The 26,247-nt window shown below is 30.8% G+C and overlaps 4 protein-coding genes across 5 annotated transcripts in view; 1 reads left to right on the top strand and 3 right to left on the bottom strand.

Moving 5' to 3' along the window:
• LOC113396950 (uncharacterized) overlaps window positions 1-6,720 on the bottom strand; it is a 47,530-nt gene extending 40,810 nt beyond the window's left edge. Inside the window, exon 1 of one of the 2 annotated variants that reach the window (XM_026635042.2) lies at window positions 6,316-6,720. In XM_026635042.2, coding sequence (XP_026490827.1) covers window positions 6,316-6,441 — 126 coding nt within the window. In that variant the 5' untranslated portion in view covers window positions 6,442-6,720. The remainder of the gene's footprint in view (window positions 1-6,315) is intronic. The other variant, XM_026635041.2, reaches the window with a different exon arrangement.
• Window positions 6,721-7,156: 436 nt separating this feature from the next.
• On the top strand, window positions 7,157-9,168 carry LOC113396958 (nudC domain-containing protein 3). Its single transcript, XM_026635050.2, has 5 exons — window positions 7,157-7,366; window positions 7,457-7,851; window positions 8,195-8,380; window positions 8,637-8,752; window positions 8,944-9,168. Exons 1-5 carry the CDS (start codon window positions 7,254-7,256, stop codon window positions 9,094-9,096), a joined length of 963 nt encoding a protein of 320 aa, XP_026490835.2. The 5' UTR covers window positions 7,157-7,253; the 3' UTR covers window positions 9,097-9,168.
• LOC113396957 (zinc-type alcohol dehydrogenase-like protein SERP1785) lies at window positions 9,107-10,399 on the bottom strand. Its single transcript, XM_026635049.2, has one exon. The coding sequence runs from the start codon at window positions 10,218-10,220 to the stop codon at window positions 9,186-9,188; it is 1,035 nt and encodes a 344-aa protein (XP_026490834.2). The 5' UTR covers window positions 10,221-10,399; the 3' UTR covers window positions 9,107-9,185.
• Window positions 10,400-14,415: 4,016 nt separating this feature from the next.
• Window positions 14,416-25,641, bottom strand: LOC113396956 (TBC1 domain family member 16). Its single transcript, XM_026635048.2, has 7 exons — window positions 24,562-25,641; window positions 19,393-19,589; window positions 18,136-18,637; window positions 17,901-18,045; window positions 16,084-16,190; window positions 14,971-15,152; window positions 14,416-14,669 (listed from the first exon to the last, which is right to left on the bottom strand). The coding sequence occupies exons 1-7, from the start codon at window positions 25,434-25,436 to the stop codon at window positions 14,476-14,478; spliced, it is 2,202 nt and encodes a 733-aa protein (XP_026490833.1). The 5' UTR covers window positions 25,437-25,641; the 3' UTR covers window positions 14,416-14,475.
• Between the last annotated feature and the right edge of the window lie 606 nt (window positions 25,642-26,247).

Below are 26,247 nucleotides of genomic sequence, written 5' to 3'. Positions count from 1 at the left end.
TATACTATTTTTATGAGCATATTTTATACCATTGAGCTTAAATATGTAACTGTTGTTATAGGTGATGAAAAAGAAAATTGCCGGTTTTCTCGGTTGAACCTAAATATTGAATCAGTGGTATATTTATGTTTAATTTTATAAGTTTTTTTTTTGCATTTTATTTTTAGTTGAATTAGTCAAATTGTCTCAATCATATTTTAGACATTACAATATTAATATTTTTCCTTATAAATTGTTATAAACGTGTTGTATAATATATATATATTGTTATAAAATTGAATAATATGTGGTCCAAAAGTAAAAATATTATCATACGATTTAATCTATTTTTTTAATTACTCTAAAATAAATAGCAACATGAAATTACGAAAGCGGTCCGAAATATTGTGAGCGAACAATCATGGGAGAGTAATGTGCGAATACAAAGATTAGTTCACGGTGTGGCAAGAATCCGTTAACTCTTCTAAGTTTATTGTGAACCGTGACTTTACTTTATAAGAAGGCTTAAACTAAACTTGCCTGTTAAAAATATACAACTACAAAGTTAAGTTGCGCTCAACTGAATGTTTTATTTGAGGGACGTTTCAGTCAATCACCAATACTGATTGTAAGTATCTTATTTTTTTTTTACTTATTATATTATTATTGTACATATATAGTTTACTTATTCGATATCTTTTTGACATTTAACATTTCTCCTCTCGTTTCCCTACAATTTGCTAGTGATTGGGAACGGGACGGAAGTATGCAACAGGAAGAAAAGGAAGTGCGCACTATGTGTTTCGTCCAATGAGCGCGGGATACTAGAGTTAGCCGTCAATTAATATTGTTTATGTTTTGTAGGTGAGATGTCAGAGATTACATATCTTATACGACTAGTGTACGGTATATATTTCTTTCACAAAGGTACGCACTTAATGCACTTGATTAGACGCATTGCATTAGATATCCTCAATTTAGCGCTAAATTGGCGAACAGAGAAGGGATACGTTAGTAATTCAAAATTCATTTCTTAAAACGATCATATTCGCATTTTTTTATTTATTTTGCAATTTCACGAGTATGTCATATGGAAATACGAACACTGAAAGAAGTTCGAAAGTCTATATTTGTTACTGAGCCAAGATGACCCAGTCACTAAAACAAATGCGTTTTATACGAAGATTGGTGGCTCAAACTAGCTCAACGTGAAGCGCCTCTACATTTTGTGTGCTTAATTTGTTTGATTTAATCCATCTCGTGAAGAAGAAACCTGAAGCTGCAACAGGTGTATTCACCCCTCAGTGGACCCTTTAAGTGAAATAAGGTCCAAACCTTCTCAAAGTAGTAAGAGGACTTTTGCTTTTTGTTTTATCTATTTATTGTAAGTTACGTTCGGTGTCTGAGCATGCTTAAAACAGGAACACATGATTTTCAGCAGCACCAAACCCAACGGACTTGTATATTCCTACCACCGAAAAATTCAATGAATAATAAACATTGAATGGTAATAAATGAGCGACGTCTACGTTAGCAACCGGTTTGTTTCGAAACTGAATTCAAGTGACCCTATTATAGCGAAGTGCAGCTTGATTACACAAATTAGCGACTTTCGTAACTTGTAAACAATATATCATATTGGTGAGAAAGTATAGTATCATTTTTACTGCATTTTTTATATCCGATTCCAACAACTAACCTAGTCTCTATTAATTTACAAGTATCATTGGAGACTTTTTCATGTACCGATTGTTTTGAAATTAAGTGTATTTTAATATTACCAACAACAACCAATTTATATTATATTACGTTGATCAGTTTCTCGTTGATCTAGCGGTTAGTTTATAAGGCCGCCACGATGTCCTAGGTTCAAGGGATTTTCTGGTCCGAAATTCTTAGTAGGAGCTCGAGACTCGGTAGGTGACATTGTTGACACTCATACGCTTCGGTAAGTCGTTTTTCCTGCGTATACTGTTTCCAGTCATTCTAGATTTTCCATCCCATTGAATTATGAGAATATACGTGTGTTTCAATAATGTAAATTCATTGGTGTACATCCCTCGACCGTTGACACTCATCCATATGACGGCTCCTAGTCAGTATTTCATGGTTACGTACTTCACTTTTAACTAGCTAATATTGTGGTAACAAATACAACATTCCCACACTAAATACATAATCAATGTTCCTTCATATTGTCTTATTTTTATTTCTCCTAATTTCTAAATCAATTATTTTTAATAGATATATCAATTGTAACATCTTTTCAGACCGCAGATGAGCGAAAGGACGGATAACTTTAATCTCATCTCTTACACGTACAAGCAATCATCATATAATATATACTGGAGTATATTATCAATCGATTAGAGTAGATATTAATAAATGTAATCTATTTGAAAACCAATATTAATTTTCAAAGAAATCAAGATATATATATTTTTTTAATATATACTTCATTATAGTTCACTTTTGTGCATTGTTTAAAACGTTCGTCATTGATTGAAACAAAATCCTTAAACTAAACTAACAAGAAAACATTACAAGCATTTGTTTATATTACATTCGTGGACTGAAATAAATAAAATTAGGTAAAAAAGGATAACGATTTTTATTACATTACAGTATTATTAATACACTACATATTGAACTTGCTCTTTGCTCGCTAGTTTTACCTATTGCCTGAATTCTGTCATCAAAATATACTCTCTTAGAAATACATATAAAACAATACAGACAAGTTGTGCGATTCTATACGAATCCTCTTCGTATCTCACTCGTGAAATGTTAACAATCGACTTACGGTGATACGTATTTTGATACGCGTATCCTATAAACTTTATAATCACTGTAGTCAGTCTCATATCACATTCTGACATTTCACACTCCTGTTCTGCAGTGAATTTCGAGTTTCTTATATAATACTTCTACATACTTTACTTATTGACATTTTTATTCGTTTTAATAATCAAATAAAAGTACATTACTTTGGCTGTTTCTTGTGTATTGATTAATTTAAAATTAAAATGAAGTTTCCGTAGTTCTTATGTATGTATTATGTACGTGATGTGTATACATCAAGAAAGCGGAATGGAATAAACACTGCAGTCGTAAGTCGTGAGAAGTGGGCGCACACAAGAAAGCAGGTTGATGCCGTATTGTCATTGTTAACTTCTACACATTTCAAAACGTCGCATCTTTGTAATCCTTATGATAATTTTTGTATTGCTTTACTAAAACTGACCACATTTAAGTCAATTTGTACTTAATTAATAACGTTTGTTTGTTTTTATAGATAACTTCTTTTCGAACGTGTAGTGTGAAGGTCCTTGTTAATCTGCAACCTACCTCAATAAACAGACAATGTTACGCACAGTAAATCATTCTTATCTAATACTAATATTTCCCGAAGTCAGCGTGTTCAACTATACCACATTTATGCATACAAAATAACATCATTACCAACGATCAATAATAATCAGGCTTAACTTTAAACCATATGTATAGATAGATATACTTTTACTTTTGAATCAAAATACAGCTAACCTTGGAAAATCAAAAGGACTTCTTATCATTGATTACAAGTTATTTGTGCTAGGTTAGTTTTGATCTGAAACTGAATCAGTTTTAAAGTCTTTGATTAACTGCATGTAACTGTTATTGCAAAATCGGTCATTGGTCAATTTTATATATTCTGCGATTACTGGTTTAAGAAACCGGTTTATGTCTAAACCTATTCGAAATTCAAGTTTCAATCAGTTATAATAAAAACCGATCAAGTTCGTGTTGGACTGTTTAAAATGGTTCCTTGGACAAGATAATCAGTTTTTAAAACATTGAAATGATTATAGTATGTTCAAGTGTTTAGGGATATTTCTTTTTGACGTACATTTCTGAACGAAGCAAATAAAGATAGGATAAATATAGCATCCGGTCATATACCAGGTAGACGGTTAAATCTTTTTTGCTTCCCTTAACTTAAAACAACATTTTTTTTAATACAAAAAACTAACGTCTAATACAGTGTGGGAGAGTTTCTTTATGAATCTGCAATTGAAAACGCTAATTATTATTTAAAGAAAATCTCGTTAATGTTACGATTTTATTTATAGAATAATTAACACATAACTTCTGTTCGAAAACAATTACCGCATACACTAATTTGTTTCTTATCTTTTAAACAATATTAGATTCATTAAAACTTCGACGATTAATTCGATTTCAATTATTTATGACGTCAAAATATACTAAATCGTCTGTTTTCACTTTCTATTATTTTATCCTCTTGAAGGTTGTAACTATTTTGAATAATGTAAAAAATTAAAAAGATACTGTGCCCTATATCATGATATAAGCTTTTCAAGCCATCCGAAAGTGATCGATTAAAAAATAATTGTGTAAACACAGAATTTGTCGCATTTATTATCTAGACGCAAGACACCGAACTCATTTTTATATTAAATAAAATTATTATTAAAACCTTTTTTGGTAGATATAATTTCTCTTCAATTTTAATTAATGAAATGAAGTCGAAGTTATTTAATAATTGGTAACATGGTAAAAATGTAATTTTCTCTCGACTCCACTTTCTAAAGCGGAAAGTAGAAATTATTAAAAATTTAAATTCGTTACCATTAGAAATTCATAGGTTTGAGTTCTGGCCGGATATGAGATACAAAGGAAATGATACGAGATGCATACAAGAGAGGAATGGCATCGTGTGGGGGAATATTTATCACTAGTCTTTTTAAAAAGATCTCGAAATCTTCTTTTACAGGACAAATACATAAAAATGAATGATAGGTATTCCGTCCCTCCACTAACTTTACCAATCTTAATAAATAGTTGCTAATAATAATGCATTTTTAATTGCTTTGACATATTATACTTTTTTTAGTCAACGAACCAAATCTGTACTGACGCATCGTCCGTGCCTTTAAGCTTTAGTTAAGGTTCCAATTTTTGTTATGCTTGCACGTTTTTATTCCCAGGTGGCTCAATAACAACGCAATTATTATATTAATAATAATTAAACACAAAAAACTTTATGCAACGCAATAGTACATTTAAACAAAATATTTTTACTGTGGCTGCTAGTTTTTTAAGGTTAAAAATATGAGTAGTGTAATTTAATGTTAAAATAAAGAATATCTTCAGGTAGAAAGTTTCGTTCGCAGGTACAAAGATGACACAGGTGGCTTAAGTAAAAAATACGTAAGCAATAATAAGCAACAAACTTGATATTAATACCGTCTTAACCCATCTCCTTTTTCATCACCTTATAATATAAACATTAGTTCTGATGAGCATAATAATTAAAGGACATGTTTACATAGCAACATAGATTTGTTCCAATACGATAATAACGTATTTAATTACAATATAATGTGTTTATAACAAGTATATAATTGTTTTTCTTTTCATTAGGCAATGACAGTAGGTAGGTATCTGTTTTGTAAAATAAATCTTCAATTAAATATGTCATTTATATATGATTTTTAAACAAATAAAATTAAAATAAAATTTGATATAAGGTTAAAAAAATTGATTAGTTTTTTTTATAATATAGGAATTAACCTCATTTTGCTTTAAATAACGTGAGTTCATGATAAACTTCATCGTTCCGATGTTGCTTTATCTGCTCGAATGGATGCGCAGGAGTCGCTCACGGAATAGTACAGTTACCCACACATGTTCGTGCTATTAAATACGTGCATATTTATGCGTAACGTGTCTTCCGTAACGGTGCCCAGGCAAGGACTAAAAACGTGTTATACCCATCATTAATAGTGACAAAAAATGTGTGTCATACGATTTCGATAAAAAAATAGCCAAATAGATGTAGCCAGTTTCGATTCCCTAATTAAAGATTATAAATTTAATAAAATAACAATTGTTAATCTACGTTTCGTATAATATGAACAGATGTTGCGCATGTACAGGATTTTCCTTGTGCCTTCGCAACTTCGCAGTTCGCTCAATATTTTTTATTGTACATTTATTTTTATTGCTACGAATCTGTATATTATAGTTTGTACTACCTTCGATAGTAATCTGATATAAGTAATTAAATATTTTATAAGTATTAAAATGTGTGAAAGACTATAATCGTTCATTATTTATAATTTTGATTAATATTTTATATAAGATTTAGTACATCATGAACTTTTCGTGTCTTCGAAGTACATATTTGTATTTTTCGATGTAGGTAGATGTCAATGATTTTAAGATAACAATAACTTTTACAGAGAAAGTTTACGACATATTTCAGCGAATTTAGATATAAAATAAATAAGTTTTAATATAAAAGAAAAAATAAACAATTTTTTGTTTTACCTGTATACTACTGCGCTTAACTTCAATGTAAAGCCAGTTATCAGTGGAGAATGATATTGCCATTAAAGCTGCAGCCACGATTGCTGTAATGGTCGCTATAGACAAAGTTACCGCTGAGCAAGGCATTTTTACAACCTTCAAGAGATAGTAAAAGATAGAAGATATAGGATATGTTCACACAATCACAACACTATGTTTAATCGGGAAGTTCACCTATGCAGCATTTTCGTAAACACTTAACAGGACGGGGAAGTGGGAACACGACAGCACTCTCACAATTTAATAAAACTCATATGAATGCGGTCATCGCCTGCAGCGTACCGAGTTCGCGCGCGAGACTACTTTGCCTACTTCGCTCTGTCTTGCCTTGCCGAGTTACCGCTCTCTTGCGGATGTGAAACTTTCGAAAGCGACCTAACTCCGCCAAGTGGCGGGAATGTAAATTAAAAAACTTGTTTTGTGATACCATATAAAATTATTACTATACCGAAATACATTTTTTTTCCATAAATTATTACTAATGCTATATATGGGGTAATTTCTGTAGATAATAATATTTAATAATCCTCCGGGATAGATTACAAGCAAATTTAGCATATTTTTTTAAATTTTATTTAGATTCTAATTTTATTATTGGAGAATATGTTCAAAATTTTCTCAAAAACCTTCTAAAACTAGCGGATCATCTTTTATAAGCTTATTTTACTTTAAAAAATTGTATTGATTATTTTGTTTAAATTCCAAAACTAAAACGTATGTAATATAAATATATTTCATATTATGAATATAACTTTAATAGTTTAATATTATCTATAATTATTAGGTATTAAAACTGGAATGCTGGAAACACTGATAAATTATAAGTCAACATTCAATGTTGAAACTTCAAATATTATTAAATTTGTACATATTTTGGAAAGTTGGATTTTCGTGCGAAAATGGAAACTAATTTAGAATACAATAAATACGATGAGATTTTTACATCTATTTTGGAAAAAGAAAAATCTATTTTGGGCTTTTTATCATCCATATTCAACTTTCTAGCAAGACGGTATTTATGATAAATAAATTACAAATTTTGAAACTTTATGCTAGTGATGATTATATTTTAAATTAAAAAATAATAAATTATATTTTTCAGCACCGATTTCTATTATGTTCATGATGGCTTCCATACAGACATGGGTTTCCCGCCAGGTGTAGCGGAAGAATTAGTTATCAAAGTTTTAAGAAAATGTGACCCAAAAAACTGGTCACTAGATAAAGACGAAATAAATAATGAAATAATGTGTTCCACTGTCGCTCAGGAAGTAGAAGTTATTGCTCAGGAAGATGAACAAGAAATGGAGAATGTTCCTGAAATTTCCAAAGAAAATGCGGAATCAAATTCAGCAGTAAAATCTGATATCAAAGACAATAGATCTAGTTTTCCAGAAGATTACGAACCTCCTCTTATAGTAACACAAAAAAATAGTGAATCTTATAATGGCGCAATCAGAGAAAATTATACATGGTCACAAACTATTATGGATATAGGTAAACATTGCACCACACAATTATATATTTAAATTAATTTAATTTTATAATTTTAAATATCCATGGGTTTAGATAGTTTTTTTATTATTAATAATTCACGTTTGTTACATGACAGACTTTATTACTGCAAAATATTTGTGACAACTGTATTACTATTCATTTGAACATTTTATTGTTGCAATCATAATTTTAATTTTATCTTTTATTGATTTATCAATTACCTTTGCCAACTAGTTAACAATTATTGTTTTTTTTTTTATAGATTCATTTAAAAATAACTAATTGAAATTATAATTTGCTAAAGAACTAATATAGGTCTAATATTGGTTATTTATGTTTTTAGATGTAACAATAAAACTACCACCAGATATAAAATCTTCAAAAGATCTAAAGGTTACATTAAACCCTGGAGACATATGTGTTGCTTGTCGCAATGGTGATATCATACTAAAAGACAAACTACCCTTCAAGATTAAGACTATTGATAGTTTTTGGAGCCTCAGTGAAAACCGTCTTTTGATACATTTAGGTAACTTTTTAATTTTTAAAAACCGTAATGTGATTTAAGCTCTATTTAATTGTTAACAATTTTTAGTAAGTTAAAGCTTTTGTTTTATTTACTGCCCATTTAATATGTAACTGGAGGTATAATGATATTGAGATAATTATTATATTGTAATTAATAATTTGTAAATAATTATATTTCATTCTCATAATAAAGATTCTTTCTCAAATTATAGACACCAAATATGTTTTTTATTGTTTTATGCTTTATTTGTCCAAAGAAAAAGTTCAAGAGCGTTGGTGGAATAAACTTTTAAATAAAGAAGAAGAAATTGATCTCTCCAAAATTGACTGCTCAAGGCCATTAAATGAACTGCCAGAAGACAGTATTGCCAAGGTACCAGTGAAATATTACTTGTTAAATATACATTTATTTAAATTTGTTGTATTGAATTTATTTGTGCTGCCCCATGTGTTCAGCATTTCTTGCTATGACAGAATGTTTAAATGAAAAATAGACGTAGTGTAGATTTAATGGTACTCATTTTTTTATAATGTTAAATTTGTTATACTATTTTTATTTAACAGGTAAGAGAATTGCAGTGGAATCAAGAACAGAAACTGAAAGGTCTTCCAACTAGTGATGAAATAAGAAATATTGAAATTCTAAAAAAGGCCTGGAATGCTGAAGGTTCTCCATTTAGAGGAACAGAGTTTAATCCAAATATTCTTAAAAAGTAAATAACATATGTTGTTGTAATCATGATCTAAATTTTAATGTATCAATAGCAGAACAAAATATAATGTAAAACAATCAGATATTGATTTATTTAAAACCCAGTAAGAACAATTTTTCCAATAGATGTCTTTTCCTCTAATATTTTATGAGCCTCTTTCAAATTAACAGCATTAATGGGTGTTAAAATTTTATTGAGTGTTGTTTTTAATTGGCCATTGTCTAACATCTTTGAAATTTCCTTCAACATCTCATGGTGTTTGAATAAGTCCTCAGTGTTGTATTTTATTTTAGTCAACATTGATTCTGATGCTAAGGTGACACTTTTGTCCTTCAATGGTTTTAAGTCCACCAAACCACTACTGTCTACTATCAAACAAATTTTTCCCTGTGGTTTAATAACTTGCATTATTGTGTCCCAATATGGATATGGATCATAATTTACTAAGATATAATCAACTCCATTTTCATAGCCATTATCTGCAAGTTGTGGAAATAGATCGTTTTTGTGGTTAAGAACTATGTTAGCACCATGCGAAAGAGAAAAATCAATGGTCTCTTTTCTTGAAGCAGTTCCAATAACTTTAAGACCTAGATTGCTAGCTATTTGAGTAGCCACTGAGCCAACACCACCTGCACTATTTATTACTAATATAGATTTTCCAGCATCCTTGTTGGATAGAAGCAATCTTTCAAAGAGGGATTCATATGCAGTAACAGCAGTTAATGGCATGGCAGCAGATTGTTCAAATGTGAGATTTTTAGGCTTAGGTCCTACCAAGAATTCATTAAGCGCTACATACTGGGCATTGCAACCACTTCTTCTTAAATCACCAGTAAATATTACTTCATCTCCTACATTAAAAATATTGGATTTTTCTCCATTTTTAATCACTGTGCCAGCACCATCCCATCCCAAAATACGTGGTGTAGTTTCAATAACAGGTTTTGGTGCCCGTTGTTTTGTATCAATGGGGTTAACTGATATTGCCTTCACTTCTATTAAAACATCATTCTTTTGCAACTTTGGTAAGCCTATTTCAATATCCAAAAGACTATTTGGATCAGAAATAGGTAAATATTTATACAGTCCTATAGCCTTCATTGTCCTTGGCAAGTTCTTTGCCATTGTTTCTGCTTATTTGGTAGATATGTTATTAGCTGTAACCTCTAGGCTATCTTCGTGTTAATAGAAGTATATTCCCTATTTTAGTAGTAAAAAATACATGTTATCACAGCCTCATATATTGTACATCGTTATCAAACATAAAATTCTTATCGTATTACCACAACCACAAGAATAAGATTAGTATAAATATGTAGTATATATTGCTATAATTATAACTGTTTATTTTATTTTATTTATACGCGGAACTAACAATGGAAAGCAAGTATAAGGTTACCCTATTTTTTATAAACTGATGAAATACAATAATATGTTACGAGGTAGGTTAATTATTATGCTAATTTTTTTAAATGTATTAGAAATAACAGCAACAATACTTGCTTATGTAAATTAATTACATTTTCCGTGGCGTATGTATAAAAGGCTATTTAATCTATGTATTGTTCAGTGTTTACAATTTAAATAAGCATGAGACGTCAAATATCATTGTGTAAATGTGTATGAGTAAGATGTCATTGTGACAGATCACAGAATTAATAAATTATTACTTCCATACATGACTGTCATTTTTGGCAATTATAAGTTATTTTTTAGTTTATATACCGATGCGGCACTGGAATCATATACCCCCCACCGACTACGTTCTGAGCCGAGGTGCGATCTCATAGGACACACCCTCAGGACGATCGTCACTCTCGAGCCCAAAAGGGTTCACCTTAAGGCAGAGTCTTAACACTCGGCCCAACGTTCGGTGACGCTGTAAAGGCCAGTAGGGCCAACAGCAATACTCAATCCAGATACAAAAAAAATGGAATCATACATTTTTTATCTGGTATGGTTTCAAAATATATCCTGACGTTCAACTACAACGATGATGAATATGATAATTATTTTTGTCAATTGTCATGCATATTAAGCAATCAGTCTAGCAACTTGCATCTTTTGTTATATTGTCACACACTTTTATTTGAATTTTTATTTTTGTATCCCATTATATCTCGCAGACCTGGTTAAATAAAAATTTCTATCTTAAGTTAGAGGGAGGAAATCAATCTTTTAAAAAATAATTTGTCATTGTTTACGACGAAATTATCTGAAACCAAATTTATAAAAAAGCGATAGTTTTCGGTATAAAAAGTAGCCTAAATCCTTTCTTAGAGTTCAAGCTCATATATAAGACTGCAGATTCCGAGGTCCTGAGTTCAATCCCCAGGTCGGCCTGATAAAAGATTTTTTGTTGAAAATTTCTCGGTTCCATACCGGAGTCACAGTATATGATCAGTTTAAAGGTTGTGCAGGTAATATCTTATTTATATATATTTTTAATTCAGACCTCTAAACGACGACATAAAATGCTTCTTCTTGTACTCAACTGCCGATATATAATGTATATATCAGTAGTTATTTCGATAATATAAGAGAAGATTTTTGTAATTTAAATTAGAGCATTCGATATTTTAATCATAGCATTACATTATAAATAAATAGTTATACTTAGTCCGAATACCTAGTTTTTTAATCATTTATATATATTTATTATTATTCTTTAATAGATAAAATATCGATAATTGCATTTGAACTATATAATTAAAATTAAACTATAATTTATATGCTGTTGTAATATATTTATTATTAGAAGATATGACTATGTTTTACAATGTTTTTCACTTAACTCATTAAAAGCAGATCAATAAATATCACAGAATGGGCAATATAATTCACAGTGTGCAAAAAAATCTAAATACCTAATTAAATTAAGTTACGAAAAATGTTGATAACATTTTCTTTATTATGAAAGAATATTAACAGTCGCTATTTTATTAATAATTATATTTAATTTTAAACAAAAATGATGAACAACTTAGTTAATATGATGAAATAGTACAACAATATACGTAAATCGAGCAACTTTAAGACAGTTACTATCAAATAATGGCAATAATTTTTTTTTTATTATTTTTGACACACAAAGCGATTTTAAATATTAACAATTTTAATTAAATCGGTACTTATTTCTCATTCGAAATTGGATTCGAATGACATTAAAATTTTATTTTTTTGTTTTTTTGGAAATAGCAGGCATTGCATACTACAGCCGTATATTGTTGATATTTCATTTCATTTCAACAATATCTTAGTAATTAATTACAGTGTTATTTTGTACATTTGATTACAATTTAATAATATATGAATGTACAAAACATTAAAAACGAATTACCCCTGGCGGCTCACTCATGTAGCTTTTACGTTAAAAACGTGTAAAAACAAAACGTGTCCTAGGTCGTTACCGTGTGATGTACATACATACAACCAATAGGGTTCCAAACATTAAATCTTTAGTCGTGCTCAATATGAAGCCGTTTTTGCAGTGCATTAGGATTTAAATAGGTTAAGAAAACCTATCCATTTTTAAAAATTACGAAATGGCGCATGACCACCTTCGACCATAACAAAAATATTTTATTCTTTCACAAAAAACTAAATATAAATATATGTTTTATTTATAATTTCTTAGGCTTTATTGATAATATTTTTTAAGGTTCTTATATATTTTATATCTATCCGAATCCACGTGCTTACTCCAATAATATGTATATGTTTTCATTATTTAAGCAGGTACAATTTTACACCATAAATGCGTTATATTTCTCATAATCTTTTTATATTTTGATTATGTAAGGAACACATCGTTCATCTCAATGATATGTCCTGTTTTAAACACAAATGAAACAAATTAAAAATCGAACAGCTTCACATTTTTTTACAGTTACATTAGTTTTTAATAATCAAAATTATATAGGTATTATTTTGTGGCTTTTATTATTTATATGTCTGGATAGACTGTCAAAGATGAGAACGTGTCGATAAAAAATAGTATTGGCCAACAGTTGGCCATTAATTACACGTACTCTTGGCAAGGCTTTGGCAAGTGACATGCGTAGATGTCACGCTCACCAAGTAAATAAAGATGACTCGTTTGAAGTGCGACACTATCTAAATATATAAGTAATCTAATTGCAATGGTTTCAAAATATAGCATTAATATTATGTAACAAGAAACGTCTGCCTATTTAATTAATACTTTTTGTTTTTATTCTACGATTAAAAAATACAACTACTATTTTGCACATTCATTGATAGTTTAGTTTGTTAACTATAACAACTATAGGGATAACATTTGATTGTTTATATTATAACGATTTTCAGGTACGTCTACATACATAAGTACATACATTTTTAGATAACAAACTGTATACGCGATCTTTGGTTGCACAAATGTGCGCAGGCAAGTTCCGTTTAAAGATAATTTTCGTGACTAGCAACCCCAAACTGGGATCGAGATTCTTTATGACAAAACTTTATTTAAAGATAATTATAATATTGAAGGTATACGTGACGGTTAATTCATTTATTATATTTATTTTTCTCTGAACTCCAAATCGATCTTTTCGTCACTATACCTTTTTAGTACTAGTCGCTTCGATTATACACATACATAGAACATTTGTATATAATTATGTTCCTTTATAGAATTACTTCGTATTGATCAACAACATCTCATTTAACTTATATAATTTTAAACGTAGTAAATGTTGTTACTCTATATTTTACCAAATTGACATATTATTAATATATTCTATAAAAACTTGCATCAAATACACTTAATTTTTACTTTACTGACTACGAATGATTAGGTTTTATTTGTGTTTGAATACTCAAATCCTCTTTCACTAATTAAAGCTAAACAAAAGTCAATTAGATATCCAATGAAAAAGTCAAGACAGAATTAGTTCTTGGATTAATTCTACTAATTTATAACAGTTACGATACATTCCCGAATCTATTACGATTGACAACATCGACTGAACCGCAACTGAACAGTACAATAGGAACGTTAAACGGTAATGATTAGTTTTCTATTCGATTGCGAAAAGTGACAATAGTTAGTAGAATTACCCTGAACATCACAATCGAAACATTCCAATATTGAATGACTTTTACTATCAAGCAAATTAAATCAAGCCGAGATTACATATATAACGTCATTTGTAAGCATCTTCGATTTGTATGATAAAATCCATTTAACACCTTTGATAAGCAAATACTACACTTAACAATCATCTAAAAAATACCCCATGATTTAAAATATAAACACAAATGTGTCTATAATTGAATTTCGGTCTTTTCTTTGTATACCTCATAATATCATCATATGTTTTATGGGTGTAGTATAAATTATGACGAATTATTTCCCCAGTCACTGTACAGCGTATTCACAGAAATCATGGGCTCCAGTACATTCCACACTGGGTCTATGAGTCGAGTCCCAAATACCTGGGCCACATCTCTGACACATGCCGACTAGGGTGCAAGGGATACGAACGAGCTGCCTGAACTGGTGGAGAAGTCCACGTGCCTTTCGAAGGATCAGGCGACCGTCCATGTACATGGCTGAAATGAAGGCAAAGAAAATCTTTATATGTTCGAGGTTTAATATTTCATATAATTTACTCACTTAATGGTAGAGATAGAGGTGCAACTCACTTCTCATAAATATCTCCTGCCAAACGATAATTACTTAGTTCCAAAAGTTTAGCAGTACGCATTGGCGATGAAAGAAATAGTTAATATTTCCTAAAGTACCAATGTCTATGGACAGTGATGACCACTCACCATCAGATAATCAATTTACCTATCCGACTATCCATTGAATACTCAATAATAAAAAAAATACTAATTTTATAAAACTCACCCAGTGAGCTGAAATGCAACAGCATCTCATCAGTGTTGAGATCTTGAGCGATTACATCGTCAGCGTACACTGCGATGATAGCGAGACAGAGGAACAGGTGGAAGTAGTCCGTCTGGTAGTTCGCCCAACACGCTTCCCACATGCGAAGAGCAACCGCTTCCGTAAATTCGCGTTTGAAACATCTGAACAAATAAAGTTGGTGAGGGCTTCGAGCGGTTAGAATAATGGTTAATAGAATAATATGTTGGTGCATATGGCGGCAACATTAATAGTCGCGTCCTGTGGGTACTCACATTGAGTTACTTAATTGAATTCTTAAATTTTATACATCCCTTACGGAATTGGGGGCGTAAATGTCCCATTATTGAACAAAGACTCCAATCTTTTTAAGAAAGTTTTATATCGCTACTTAAGATGAGTTAGTTAAAGAGTAGATACGTTGTGGAAGAAGATTTTATCCGACACATGCAGGTTTCCTGACGACGTTTTCTTTAATGGGATCAATTATTATAAATTGAGAACATGAAAACTCAGTAGTGCTTGTGGCCAGAATCGAACTCATGATCACCGGTAAGGTTTCATCTCAACTCCATCATCAGCATTAGGGATGAATATATTTTTTTTATACCTATTTAAACTATCACATCAAGCCTTTCGTTTCGCTTATTTATTAGGAGTCTACATATAATTAATATATATATATATATAATGATGAATATACTAGCTGAAAACTTTGCTTCGTCCACGTGGAATTCAATTTATCACGAAAGCACTTCAAGAACTACGCACAAAGTTTTATCACAATTCAGTGGTTTGAAACTTGGTGAACAGTCAGAGTTACTTTACAGATTACTACAATTACAAATTAGTACAGATTATAAGAACATTTATAATAAGCCACTGGCTGTCAAATATATTGACGCACAGTAATTTATCATATTATTAAAAGAAGCATATTAACAAGTAAATATATAGTACATAAATGTACATCTGAAATCTTAGCATCCAACATACGGTGCTAATGATTATAGTCCGTGGTGACCACATACCATCAGGTTACCCATTCGCCACCAACCTATTTGAAATTAAAAATATATATATAAAGACACTTACAATAATATCCATCTGTGACAAAATAGCAATTCCATGGCGTCCACGTGTTTTTCAAGGTGTTTGTAAAAGTGCGGTAACATAATCCTTATTAGTTCACGGAGATAACTCTGAAAATTATATAACATTAATCGGACTAACTCTTTAGTAATCATTTTATTAATAAAAGAATATCAGTTATTTTCTATTGATTTAATTCGTATTCCTTTAAAACATATTAATATCGACCGGTCAGTTTACCAGTGTGTACATATTGCGTTATCTTATCATACTGCATTTAGAACATAAGTCCTGATTTATAAACGCAATAAATGTATATACATTTTTTTAAAACGCTTTCAAGCATATGTACTTCAAAACGCATCATTGATTGTTGCCAAAAAAAAAATCACGTTAAAAATTCAATTTTTCTAGCCTTATCACGAATAAGACATCCACTTTATTGTGATGACCTGCCTTCTTAATGTTTTAAATATTCCTTTTTGAAAATTATGCAGTCTCTATAAAAAAATATCGTGAAAACGACCTTACCGATTTCATTCGTCTGTTTTTTAAGTTCACTGCTAATACAGTATTAAATTTTTTTAAAGCAGGACAGGTCTGTTCTGTCTTGGTTATAAAAGTTTACTGAGGCATAAAATTTTCATCTAAACTTTTTATGATTCAATTTCACCCATTACTAAAATTAATAACTTAATAATTTTAACGAGTTAATAATTATAAGTAGTCCTTTGGCAGCAAAGTCTATACTTAAATTACAGTTATATAAACCTTTACTTTATCCATTTGAATTTCTCTATAAAATACAATTAATATTTTATATAAAAACCAATATTTATAATAGGTACCAATTGTTAGTTTTATTTTCTATTAAGTACATATCATTTATTATATGTGTAACAACAAATCTCAAGTTTCATATTTAAAAAATGTTAAAATTGATCTTGGATATACCCGATAGCAAAATTTATAGATATTTATTAGCACACTCGGCTTGGATATGTATCCATCTACTTATATAAAACGAAAACAAACTATCCAGAGGTTTTCGCGTAATGCGTGTTCAAAAAAATAGCATTTTTTATATAGTTAGTACCAATGAGAACGTTGAAACTACTATTATCCAGCATGTTTCAAAGAAGGTTTTGGCTAAAGATTTTACCAAACAATATAATTCAACGTATATTGTAGTATACATACCTATACAAGAAAAAATTGTATGATAGATGAAAATATAGGCAATAAAACTTTTACAAAATACGTAATGTAGATTTTAATATTCATAAGTTGTCTCTTCAATATGGGACGAAACAAAGGAATTTCTTAATTAATTGAAGCATTCAGACGAGTCTTCGCACTGAATGCTTCTACTAAATTATAACGCAATTGTCATAGAAATTTATTTTTACCACTTAATTTAGAACAAAGAGCTGGGAATTTAAATACTCATTATTAAATAAACAGTAATCTATATAGGGATTAAAGATGTTAATGCTATTCCACGTTGAGTTGAGTTGAGTTGAGCAAAAATGTCATAATATCTTCATCGTTTCAGATACACTTTCTTAGATCTTCTTATTATGTAAATAATTTCTAAATTAATGTATCTGTATGAGGAGCTCTATTCCGAGGAGTTGATGGATACACATGTGGTAGATTTTCATCTCAAACATTCAGCGTTCTCAAGATGTTCTCCTACAACGCCGAACTCGTTAAACTATTATTTTTTTTTACAAAAATAAAAATTGAAAATTTGACCTATTTGAACCGGGTGGTCAATACACTACAACTCACTACGCCATATCTCAAGTGAAACTTACCAAATTATTATCCATGTCGTTATCGGTGGGTGTGCACACGAATATCGCTCGCTGCATGAGACCGACAAAGCACCAGAATGCTTCCGCTTCACACTTAATCTCACACAGGACCGGTGCCAGTAGATCGCTCATTCCTTGGGTGTACCTGCATTTAGATTAAAAATTTGCTAAAATCATTACAATATTATTCAAAGCAATTGTATATATTTTTTATTATATTACTGTCTGCACCTACCCTAATGCTGGATTATAAATGGCGTAATTAAGTAAAATATTCTTCATTATTTCGACATTATAATTATTATCGCCCGCAAAGAAAGGATTCCCTCTATCTGTTCTGACGACATCTTTCTCTATTACGCTTTGTACATTCTTCCAGAAGACGGCGTGTTGTTCGGGTGTAATCTTTTCCAATCGTCTCTTAGCAATTTCATCATATTCTCTCGTTCTAATTTGTAAAATAATTTCTCTTTCATCGTATGTTGAGTTATACGGGTAACAGTGTAGTAGGAACGGCCAAACTTCTCGTCTCAGCTCTTTATCGAGACCTCCGAAGAAAACGCACTTTCTTAAAAACAAGTCATCCTCGATCGTGCCTTTTCCATTCATGACTTTACCATAAAATAGTTCTGGGGTAATCTTGGGTACTTTTCCTTCTTCGGGGTGTTGCTCAGATTTTTGAACCTCCGGACGACAAACCATGAAATGACGATACGGTAAATTTGGTTCTTCGGAACCTGAAATTAATAATCCTATATAATAAAAGTCTATCTACCTAAATAATTCATAAAAAAGGAGCAATTACCGAGTTTATGTCGGCTTTACTACGTACAATTTTCTTCTTAATACCGGCAATTGTAGATTTATTTTATTTTAATAAAATCACTATTCAAAAGTAGGCAATTACTCGTAAAAGCTTAAATGAATAGAGTTTTTATAGGACTATTCAATTTTTAAAACTACGATCGTTCTGTCAAGTTTGGTCAGATTTTCACAAAACAAGCTTTACATTTAGTAAAACCTATGAATAACGGTACCCACAAATGTATGAAAACAGGCAATGCATTCTTAAATGACCTTACGTCGTTTTATCTCATAATTTTTTTCCTATTTACTTCATAATTAAAACTCTCAACTAATTATACGAACCAGTTCACGATAAACAAGTTTCATTATAAAAACTGCCTATTTTTAGTATAATCGCGTAAAGGTGCTTTATTAGAAGTACCTAATAAATGCTTGCTTGGCATAAATCTTAATTATTAAAAAGAAAAATGCCCTGCAATAAAGCCGGCCTAAGTAAGCCTATCCCACCAAATCAATTAATAGGTATGTCGAATATATATAATTAAATTATTGTTTATCGTAAAATAATAACAATAAGAGATCACGTTAGCGGGGAACCCCCGGTCCAACCAGCAGACAACATTTTAAACAGATATGACAGGGAAACTTTTAATATTGTTAAATATATTATATAACCGGATTGTACCTGGTGTTAGTTTTATGATGTGCAATAATGCGTGCCATCTGTGCAAAACTTGTGCCAGATGATCCAGACCTCCATGGTGAAAATGTAATATTTTGTATTGAGACTCCCTGGAAGCCACAACCAGTTGACCACAAGTGCAATTGTCGTCGTTGAAGAATAATCGCAAGGATCGCATTTGACTTAGATCCACTGAGAACCTAGACAAAAAAATGATAATTAATTTTAATAGTAATTGTTATTAAATGTCATTATAATATATTTTTTTAAATATGTGAACTGACTCTTTATTCAGTTTTCGCGCTTCATTTTAATTTAAAAAAAATATTTTTATTTTAAATATTATTAGATTTCGTGTTGTTTGTAGGTTTTATATATAAGAAAGTAACCTATGTCTTTGGGTTGGTCGTTGGTTCTACGAATAAATATTTAAAAAAAAATATTCTTTGAAACATAAACATCAAAATAAACCATTGTGTATTCATTTTTTCCTTTAGAGTCTTACGTAATAAATATTAAACAGGGGGAGGTGGTCGGCCTATTATTATTTTTTCTTATAATAGGGGGGGGAGGCCGTCAAAAACAAGCGAAAATAGTCTTACGTATTAAATGAATGACCCCTTTTCTTGGGGTTAAGGTTGTCAGGCGTCCGGATAAAGCCGTACATAGCTAGGCTTTTGGATTGCGTGTTTGGCCAAAATAAACGGTGTCCGGCTTGTCCAGCTTGTCCGGCTTTTTACATTTTATTTTTTTATTTTGCAAATGAGATACATTCAATTTTATTTATATATAAATTTTACATACAATTTTTTAATACTAAAACACAAAATCTCCAATTATGTAGGGTGTCCGGCGTTTTTATCCAAATTTCCGGCCAAACTTGCTGGTCTGTACGGCTATTAGGTTTGGCGATATGGCAACCTCACTTGGGGTTTAATTCATAATATATATTACCAGTTGAGGTTTAGCTGTGAAAGCGTAACAGACAGACAGGCACTTTTTCTGACTCTACTTTCGCAATTATAATATTAGTATAGATTATGAAATTCTATTATTTTTATTACAGAAGAATTAGAATATTTTGTGTTTGCATTTAACATTTTAGGCACTTAAAATATAACACGTTACTTGTTTATATCTACTCCAAACTAACTTTAAACTGTTTACATTTTTTTAAACATTAAATAATTCATTAAATAACATTAAATAATGCCAATATATATTAATAATACATACAGCCTAGGCTCTAACATTATCTCATAAAGGGTCTACTGAAGACGTTTATCCGCAATAAACGCCTTAATGACATACCGTAGAGAGCGAGACCTGAAGGAACGTCATTGAAATTCCATTTAATGTCTAATACACTCATCTATGACGAAGGAAAAGTTTTTGATAAAATTTATTTTTGACGTAAATCTTGTAATTTTTATGTCTATAACATATTCCTACGGCAGAAACATTAGAATTACATATTCCATGCGGTTTCCTTATATTTCTGCTATATAACCTACAGCTCTTCATTAATATAATTTTTACATATAATACAATGCTGATACTGAACTACTTAGGTATTTCAACTTTATTTTATTTTTTTCAAATATCTTATAACAAGTTCGTCTAAATTTAAATCATCCCTAATTAATATATTTTCTTCTCATATTAGTAATTGGTATAGGACAATGTCTTTATTAGTATTATAAGATATTAGGATACCTCTAAGTAAAAGTTTAGTTTTTTTTCGGAATTTAATTGGTGTTGGCTCTATTGACCTCAACAATTTGTGGAATGGCGAGTGAGACTCGAGTCAAAAGTTGGCAGTCCACTTAAGGGCTCTTAATGCGCACGTCCTAATAGAAATTTAATTACGATTGGTTCAAAGGTTTATGTGTAATGTAAAACGAGACAGAATTACTTTTACATTTATAGTATTAGTCTGATAATTCACTTTACATTGAGATTGACGCAAGAGTTGTCCATTCAATTTGGCATAAAAATTACCATAGTTTAAATATAATTAATTTAATTTGAAATAAATTGACATCGCTATTAATAAACTGAATAGTAATCTAGAATAAATTTAAAAATAATATCAACCGTAATTACATAATAGACAATTAAGAACTATTAGAAAAATCAAATCTCTCAATATGGAATAATTCTGGTTTTTTTTTTTAAATAATTAATCAAATGCAATTGAATACCCTATAATATTGATCTTAGTAATGTCAGAAGGTGTAGCTTCCGACACGGCTTTGAAAGTTCTAGTACAAATAATATTAAGTTAATTTCCCACTACTGGATAACGGTCTACTCTTCTCATATAAATAAGGCTTCGGGTTCAAAAGCTGCTCCGGTACTAGTTTATACATACATATGTGCCTGATTTTTTTCGTTCCATTTTATGTAAAATCTATTCCTTTACAACCGAATACGAGATAAATTAAAAACACAAATTAAGGGCAAGAAAATTTAGCTACTTTATTGGAATTAATACCACGATCCCTGATTAAGACCCAATGAACACAGGGCCGGGTTTAGGGGATAAACCTGGGTGAAAATCCCCGAGGCCTCCACCCAAAATGCGATTGACCATAGAGATTTAAAAAAAACGAATGCAAACGTGTAAACAATTTGATGTCGTATTTATCTCTGTGTCTGTTTAATTTACTATACCGACAAAAGTATTTTTGTTAAAATTATTTAATTTCCGCGTCAAATTATTATTGCATTGCCTAACTTAAAATAACTGTTCAATTTATTCAGACAATAATATTGTGCGCGTCGCGCTTCCAGACCTCTATCTCCCAGCTTGAATATACACTCTTTTAGATTAAAATTACAAGTACCAAAATAAAAACATTTGAAAATTAAAAGCAATTAATGTCTATAAGACAATATTGTCCTAAGTCAAATATAGAACAATGAATCATCTTACCATAATTATGCCTAGTAGGATATTACAGACTCACAGTAGATCTAGTATGGGTGAATACCCATACTACGCACTAGTGCATGGGAATCCATGCACTAGTGTGATTCCCGCTTTTGCTAAAAACTAAACTCACGTGTCTTGCCATATGCTATATTCTCATATTAAAAGTTTAAGACTGAATTATTATATATTTGTGCAATTTCAGTAGTTCGGGATGGCAAAATAAAATTATGTTTTACAATGATGTTCCAATCTCTCTATATTTCTTACAATCCCTCACAATCATCCAATTGTTTTCCTTATGACAGCTCAATCGTTTTTAAAATAAGAAATAGTGTTACATGTCAGTATTAAATGTTATTCCATATAAAATAATATTAATTAAAGTTGTACAAATTATTGATCACTTAATTACAATAATAATTGTATATATTTATAATATATAATAATAACAATAATGTGATATAATGCAATGACATAACACCATATTGGGGGCTAGGGCTAACATTTGTTTAGGCAAAAACATACAGAACCAGAGACAAATTTTGTTTAAAACCTTATTTCTTATCAAAAACAGTAATGTGTTATGCGACCGATAACTAATTGCCGGAACCTTTGAACATGACCCACATAGACTAAACTATTCAATTGTTAATAATGAATTACATTCACATACTATTAAATAAATCTGAAATATAAATATAGAATTTCCCAAAGGTCAGGATAATCCAGATGTAGAATAGAACATTTGTCATTTTGATTACTATTTCTATTTTTAAGTTTTTAATATATTGTTATAACCGATCTTTTATAAACTCACTTAATAGTGTTTGCGAATTATAGTAACTCGGTCGGTCGCTGGTACGAAAATAAATTAGTCAATCGGCATACATCATTCATCGTTAAATGCCTGGTACATACATATTTTCGTAGCTTATGAGTCTATATTATAAACGGGTACGAAATTGCTTTAAAATACTTAAATGATATATTTAAATTCATAAAAAACAATACTTGGTAAATTTCTTCCAGAGCTTATCATATATAAATCCATACTATCCATACTTCTATACTAATATTTTAATATTATAAATGCGAAAGTAACTCTGTCTGTCTGTCTCGCTTTCACGCCAAAACTACTGGGCCGATTTAAAATAAATTTGGTACACAAATAGTTTAGAGCCTGAGAAAGGACATAGGCTACTTTTTATTTGGAAAAAAGTGCTGTACAGGATTGAAAAGGGGGATGAAAGGTTGATAGTTGTTGAAAGTATTGTCATGTTTAGAATTTTTAGAACTAGAAGCATAAAACTTATATTTTAGGCTGTACACTTATAAACTAACATATCATGACAATCACTGAGGAGGGAATTTTGGATATTCTACCCCTAAAGGGGTGAAATAGGGGTTGAACGTTCGTATGGAAGTCCGTAATTTTTTAAGTTAGAAACATGAAACTTTATTTTTGGGATACTGATTAAAAATGAGTAGATACTTATTTAAGTGTTTCTGCATATTCTACCCCTACGGGAGTGAAATGAGGGTTGAAAGTTTGTATAGAATTCCGTCATTTTTAAGCTGGAATCATGAAACTTTATTTTTGGGATACTGATCTAAAATGAGTAGATACATATTTAAGCGTTTCTAGATAATCTACCACTAAGGGCGTGTAATAAGGGTTGAAAGTTTTTATGGGAGTCGTCATTTTTTAAGCTAAAAACATGAAATTTTATTTTTGGGATACTGATAAAAAATTAGTAGATACGTATTTAAGGGTTTCTAGATAATCTACCACTAAGGGGGTGAAATAAGGGTTGAAAGTTTTTACGGGAGTCAGTCATTTTTTAAGTTAAAAACATGAAACTTTATTTTTGGGATACTGATTAAAAAGGAGTAGATACTTATTTAAGTGTTTCTGCATATTCTACCCCTACGGGGGTGAAATAAGGGTTGAAAGTTTGTATAGAACTCCGTCATTTTTGAAGTTAGAATAATGAAAATTTATTTTTGGGCTACCGATTAAAAATGAGTTGATGCGCATTTAAGCGTTTCTAGATATTCTACCCTAAGGGCTGAAATACACACCGATGTGGTATACAAAGAGGTCTTACATTAACGTAATATTTTAAGTTAATTTGTAAATATATTCATATTCTACGCGAGCAAAGCCGCGGGTAACAGCTAGTATATGATAATTGGAAATTGGAGTTGAATAATAGATTGAAGTTTAAACTCACCTTCGACATTTCAAAGGTTGTCGTCTTTGCGGTACTGGGGAACTATGAACGCTGTCCGGAAAAACTAAATTATGTTTCAGAGCTAAGAATTCAGGTGTACTCATCCAATTAGGATTGCCTTCGTCGCATGAACTCATAGATAGAGACCTCATAAAGCTACCAGAAACTGAATCTGGAGTCAGATCAACGTTTTCGACGGTCGGGTTAGCAATCGTTATATTAACAGACGTCATTGACTGTGATCGTACGTGCCGTTCAAATTCAAATATCTGATCTTTCGACTCATCTTTATCGATAGAAACAAACACATCGTCCTTATTCGAATCTACAGATTTTATTGTAGGCTTAGAACTAGATGACAATTCCTCTTGAGTGGTATCATTCTGGGTGTACCTTGTATCGTTTGATTTGATGCTCTGTTTATCCGAATTCGAATTCAGACTAGTCGTGTCCGAAGAGTCAGAGAAGGCGTTCTCGTTATTGATATATTTTCTGTTCTTTTGCTGTACAGTCTTCTGGGTCGGAATGTCTTGAGGGTTTGTAGGTTTAATCCCACAGCCGATTTCATCGCTAGGGCTAGTTTCAACAGCTGACGGACACTTCTTTAAAGTGGAATTGGGTATCCAATTCAAAAATAGCGTAGGTCGTTTAGCATTATTGTGCTGATCAGTAAACACTTTCGTCGTCACTGTCATATATCCCGGATGGTGTACAATATCTAATTCATGCCTCGCAATTGTCGGTGGATGGACGCACACATTATTCTTACAAAACAATATTTCATTGTCGACGTAATCGGGAGGTTCTTCGTTGTCATCGAAATCGAACCCTAGGAAATAACTCGACGCACGTTTAATAAGATCCGGTAGAGGCATGCTGGCTTACATTTCTTTTATTAAAACCGTATTGCGACTTAGCGTTATCACATGCGTCAAACTTAGTTAAGCGCGGCACCAGTACTACGCGCATGTAAACACCCACACTGGGTTAAATATGTTGATAACGCGGTATTGATCGTTCGAAGCCGGCGTTCGCTTTATCGTCAGCTGTGACTGTGACACAATATCCTAGCCTCTTGCTCATAATACACGAAACGAATATTGTTGACTGTTAACGTTTACGTGTCAAATATTATTTAAATTATAGTATTAACACAGATTTAAAAAATATATTTTGTCATAGGTAGATTACGTAACATTACGTACATAGCTAAAATCTAAAACCATTTGCCCTAGATACAAAATGAATCAAGATATTTTCAATATAACTTTAATAAGGTTATCAAAATTGTTTTAATATGTCTTAAGTAATATCAAAATTAATTCAAAATTTTATGAAGTAGATCCTAGTTACGCCGGCAACTTTCGCGTGCGCTGTGTATTGAAATTTTGATTATCCTTTGGAAACCAATCAATATTCTGTGAAAATTAATAACATTCCTATCAACATAAATTAGATATAATGCTATTTATATATAGGTAACATCTATATTATAATTAAAGAGTTTTAAAATGATTGAAGTTTAATCAAGAGGAATACGTACAGTTTTGTAATAAGTCTAGTTATATTATTTGCCTTTTTAAGTTTTTAGGTGCACAAAATTTGTTACCTATTTTGAAGTTATGTTTATATGAACTTTTATCGTGATTTGAGAAAATAAAACGTATTATAGTATAACACACACGT

This window comes from Vanessa tameamea, chromosome 9, assembly GCF_037043105.1.
Source record: "Vanessa tameamea isolate UH-Manoa-2023 chromosome 9, ilVanTame1 primary haplotype, whole genome shotgun sequence".
NCBI lineage: Eukaryota > Metazoa > Arthropoda > Insecta > Lepidoptera > Nymphalidae > Vanessa > Vanessa tameamea.
This window is presented reverse-complemented; position numbering and strand designations above follow the sequence as displayed.

Excerpts from the sequence above, each read along its gene's own strand:
- LOC113396956 (XM_026635048.2), bottom strand. The coding sequence starts at position 25,436 with ATGCCTCTACCGGATCTTATTAAACGTGCGTCGAGTTATTTCCTAGGG. Across the intron at positions 18,638-19,392 it reads CATCATAAAACTAACACCAG|GTTCCGAAGAACCAAATTTA; the intron begins GTACAATCCGGT and ends TATTAATTTCAG. Across the intron at positions 16,191-17,900 it reads ACGACATGGATAATAATTTG|AGTTATCTCCGTGAACTAAT; the intron begins GTAAGTTTCACT and ends TATAATTTTCAG.
- LOC113396958 (XM_026635050.2), top strand. The coding sequence starts at position 7,254 with ATGGAAACTAATTTAGAATACAATAAATACGATGAGATTTTTACATCT. Across the intron at positions 7,367-7,456 it reads TTCAACTTTCTAGCAAGACG|CACCGATTTCTATTATGTTC; the intron begins GTATTTATGATA and ends TATATTTTTCAG. Across the intron at positions 8,381-8,636 it reads CCGTCTTTTGATACATTTAG|AAAAAGTTCAAGAGCGTTGG; the intron begins GTAACTTTTTAA and ends ATTTGTCCAAAG.
- LOC113396957 (XM_026635049.2), bottom strand. The coding sequence starts at position 10,220 with ATGGCAAAGAACTTGCCAAGGACAATGAAGGCTATAGGACTGTATAAA.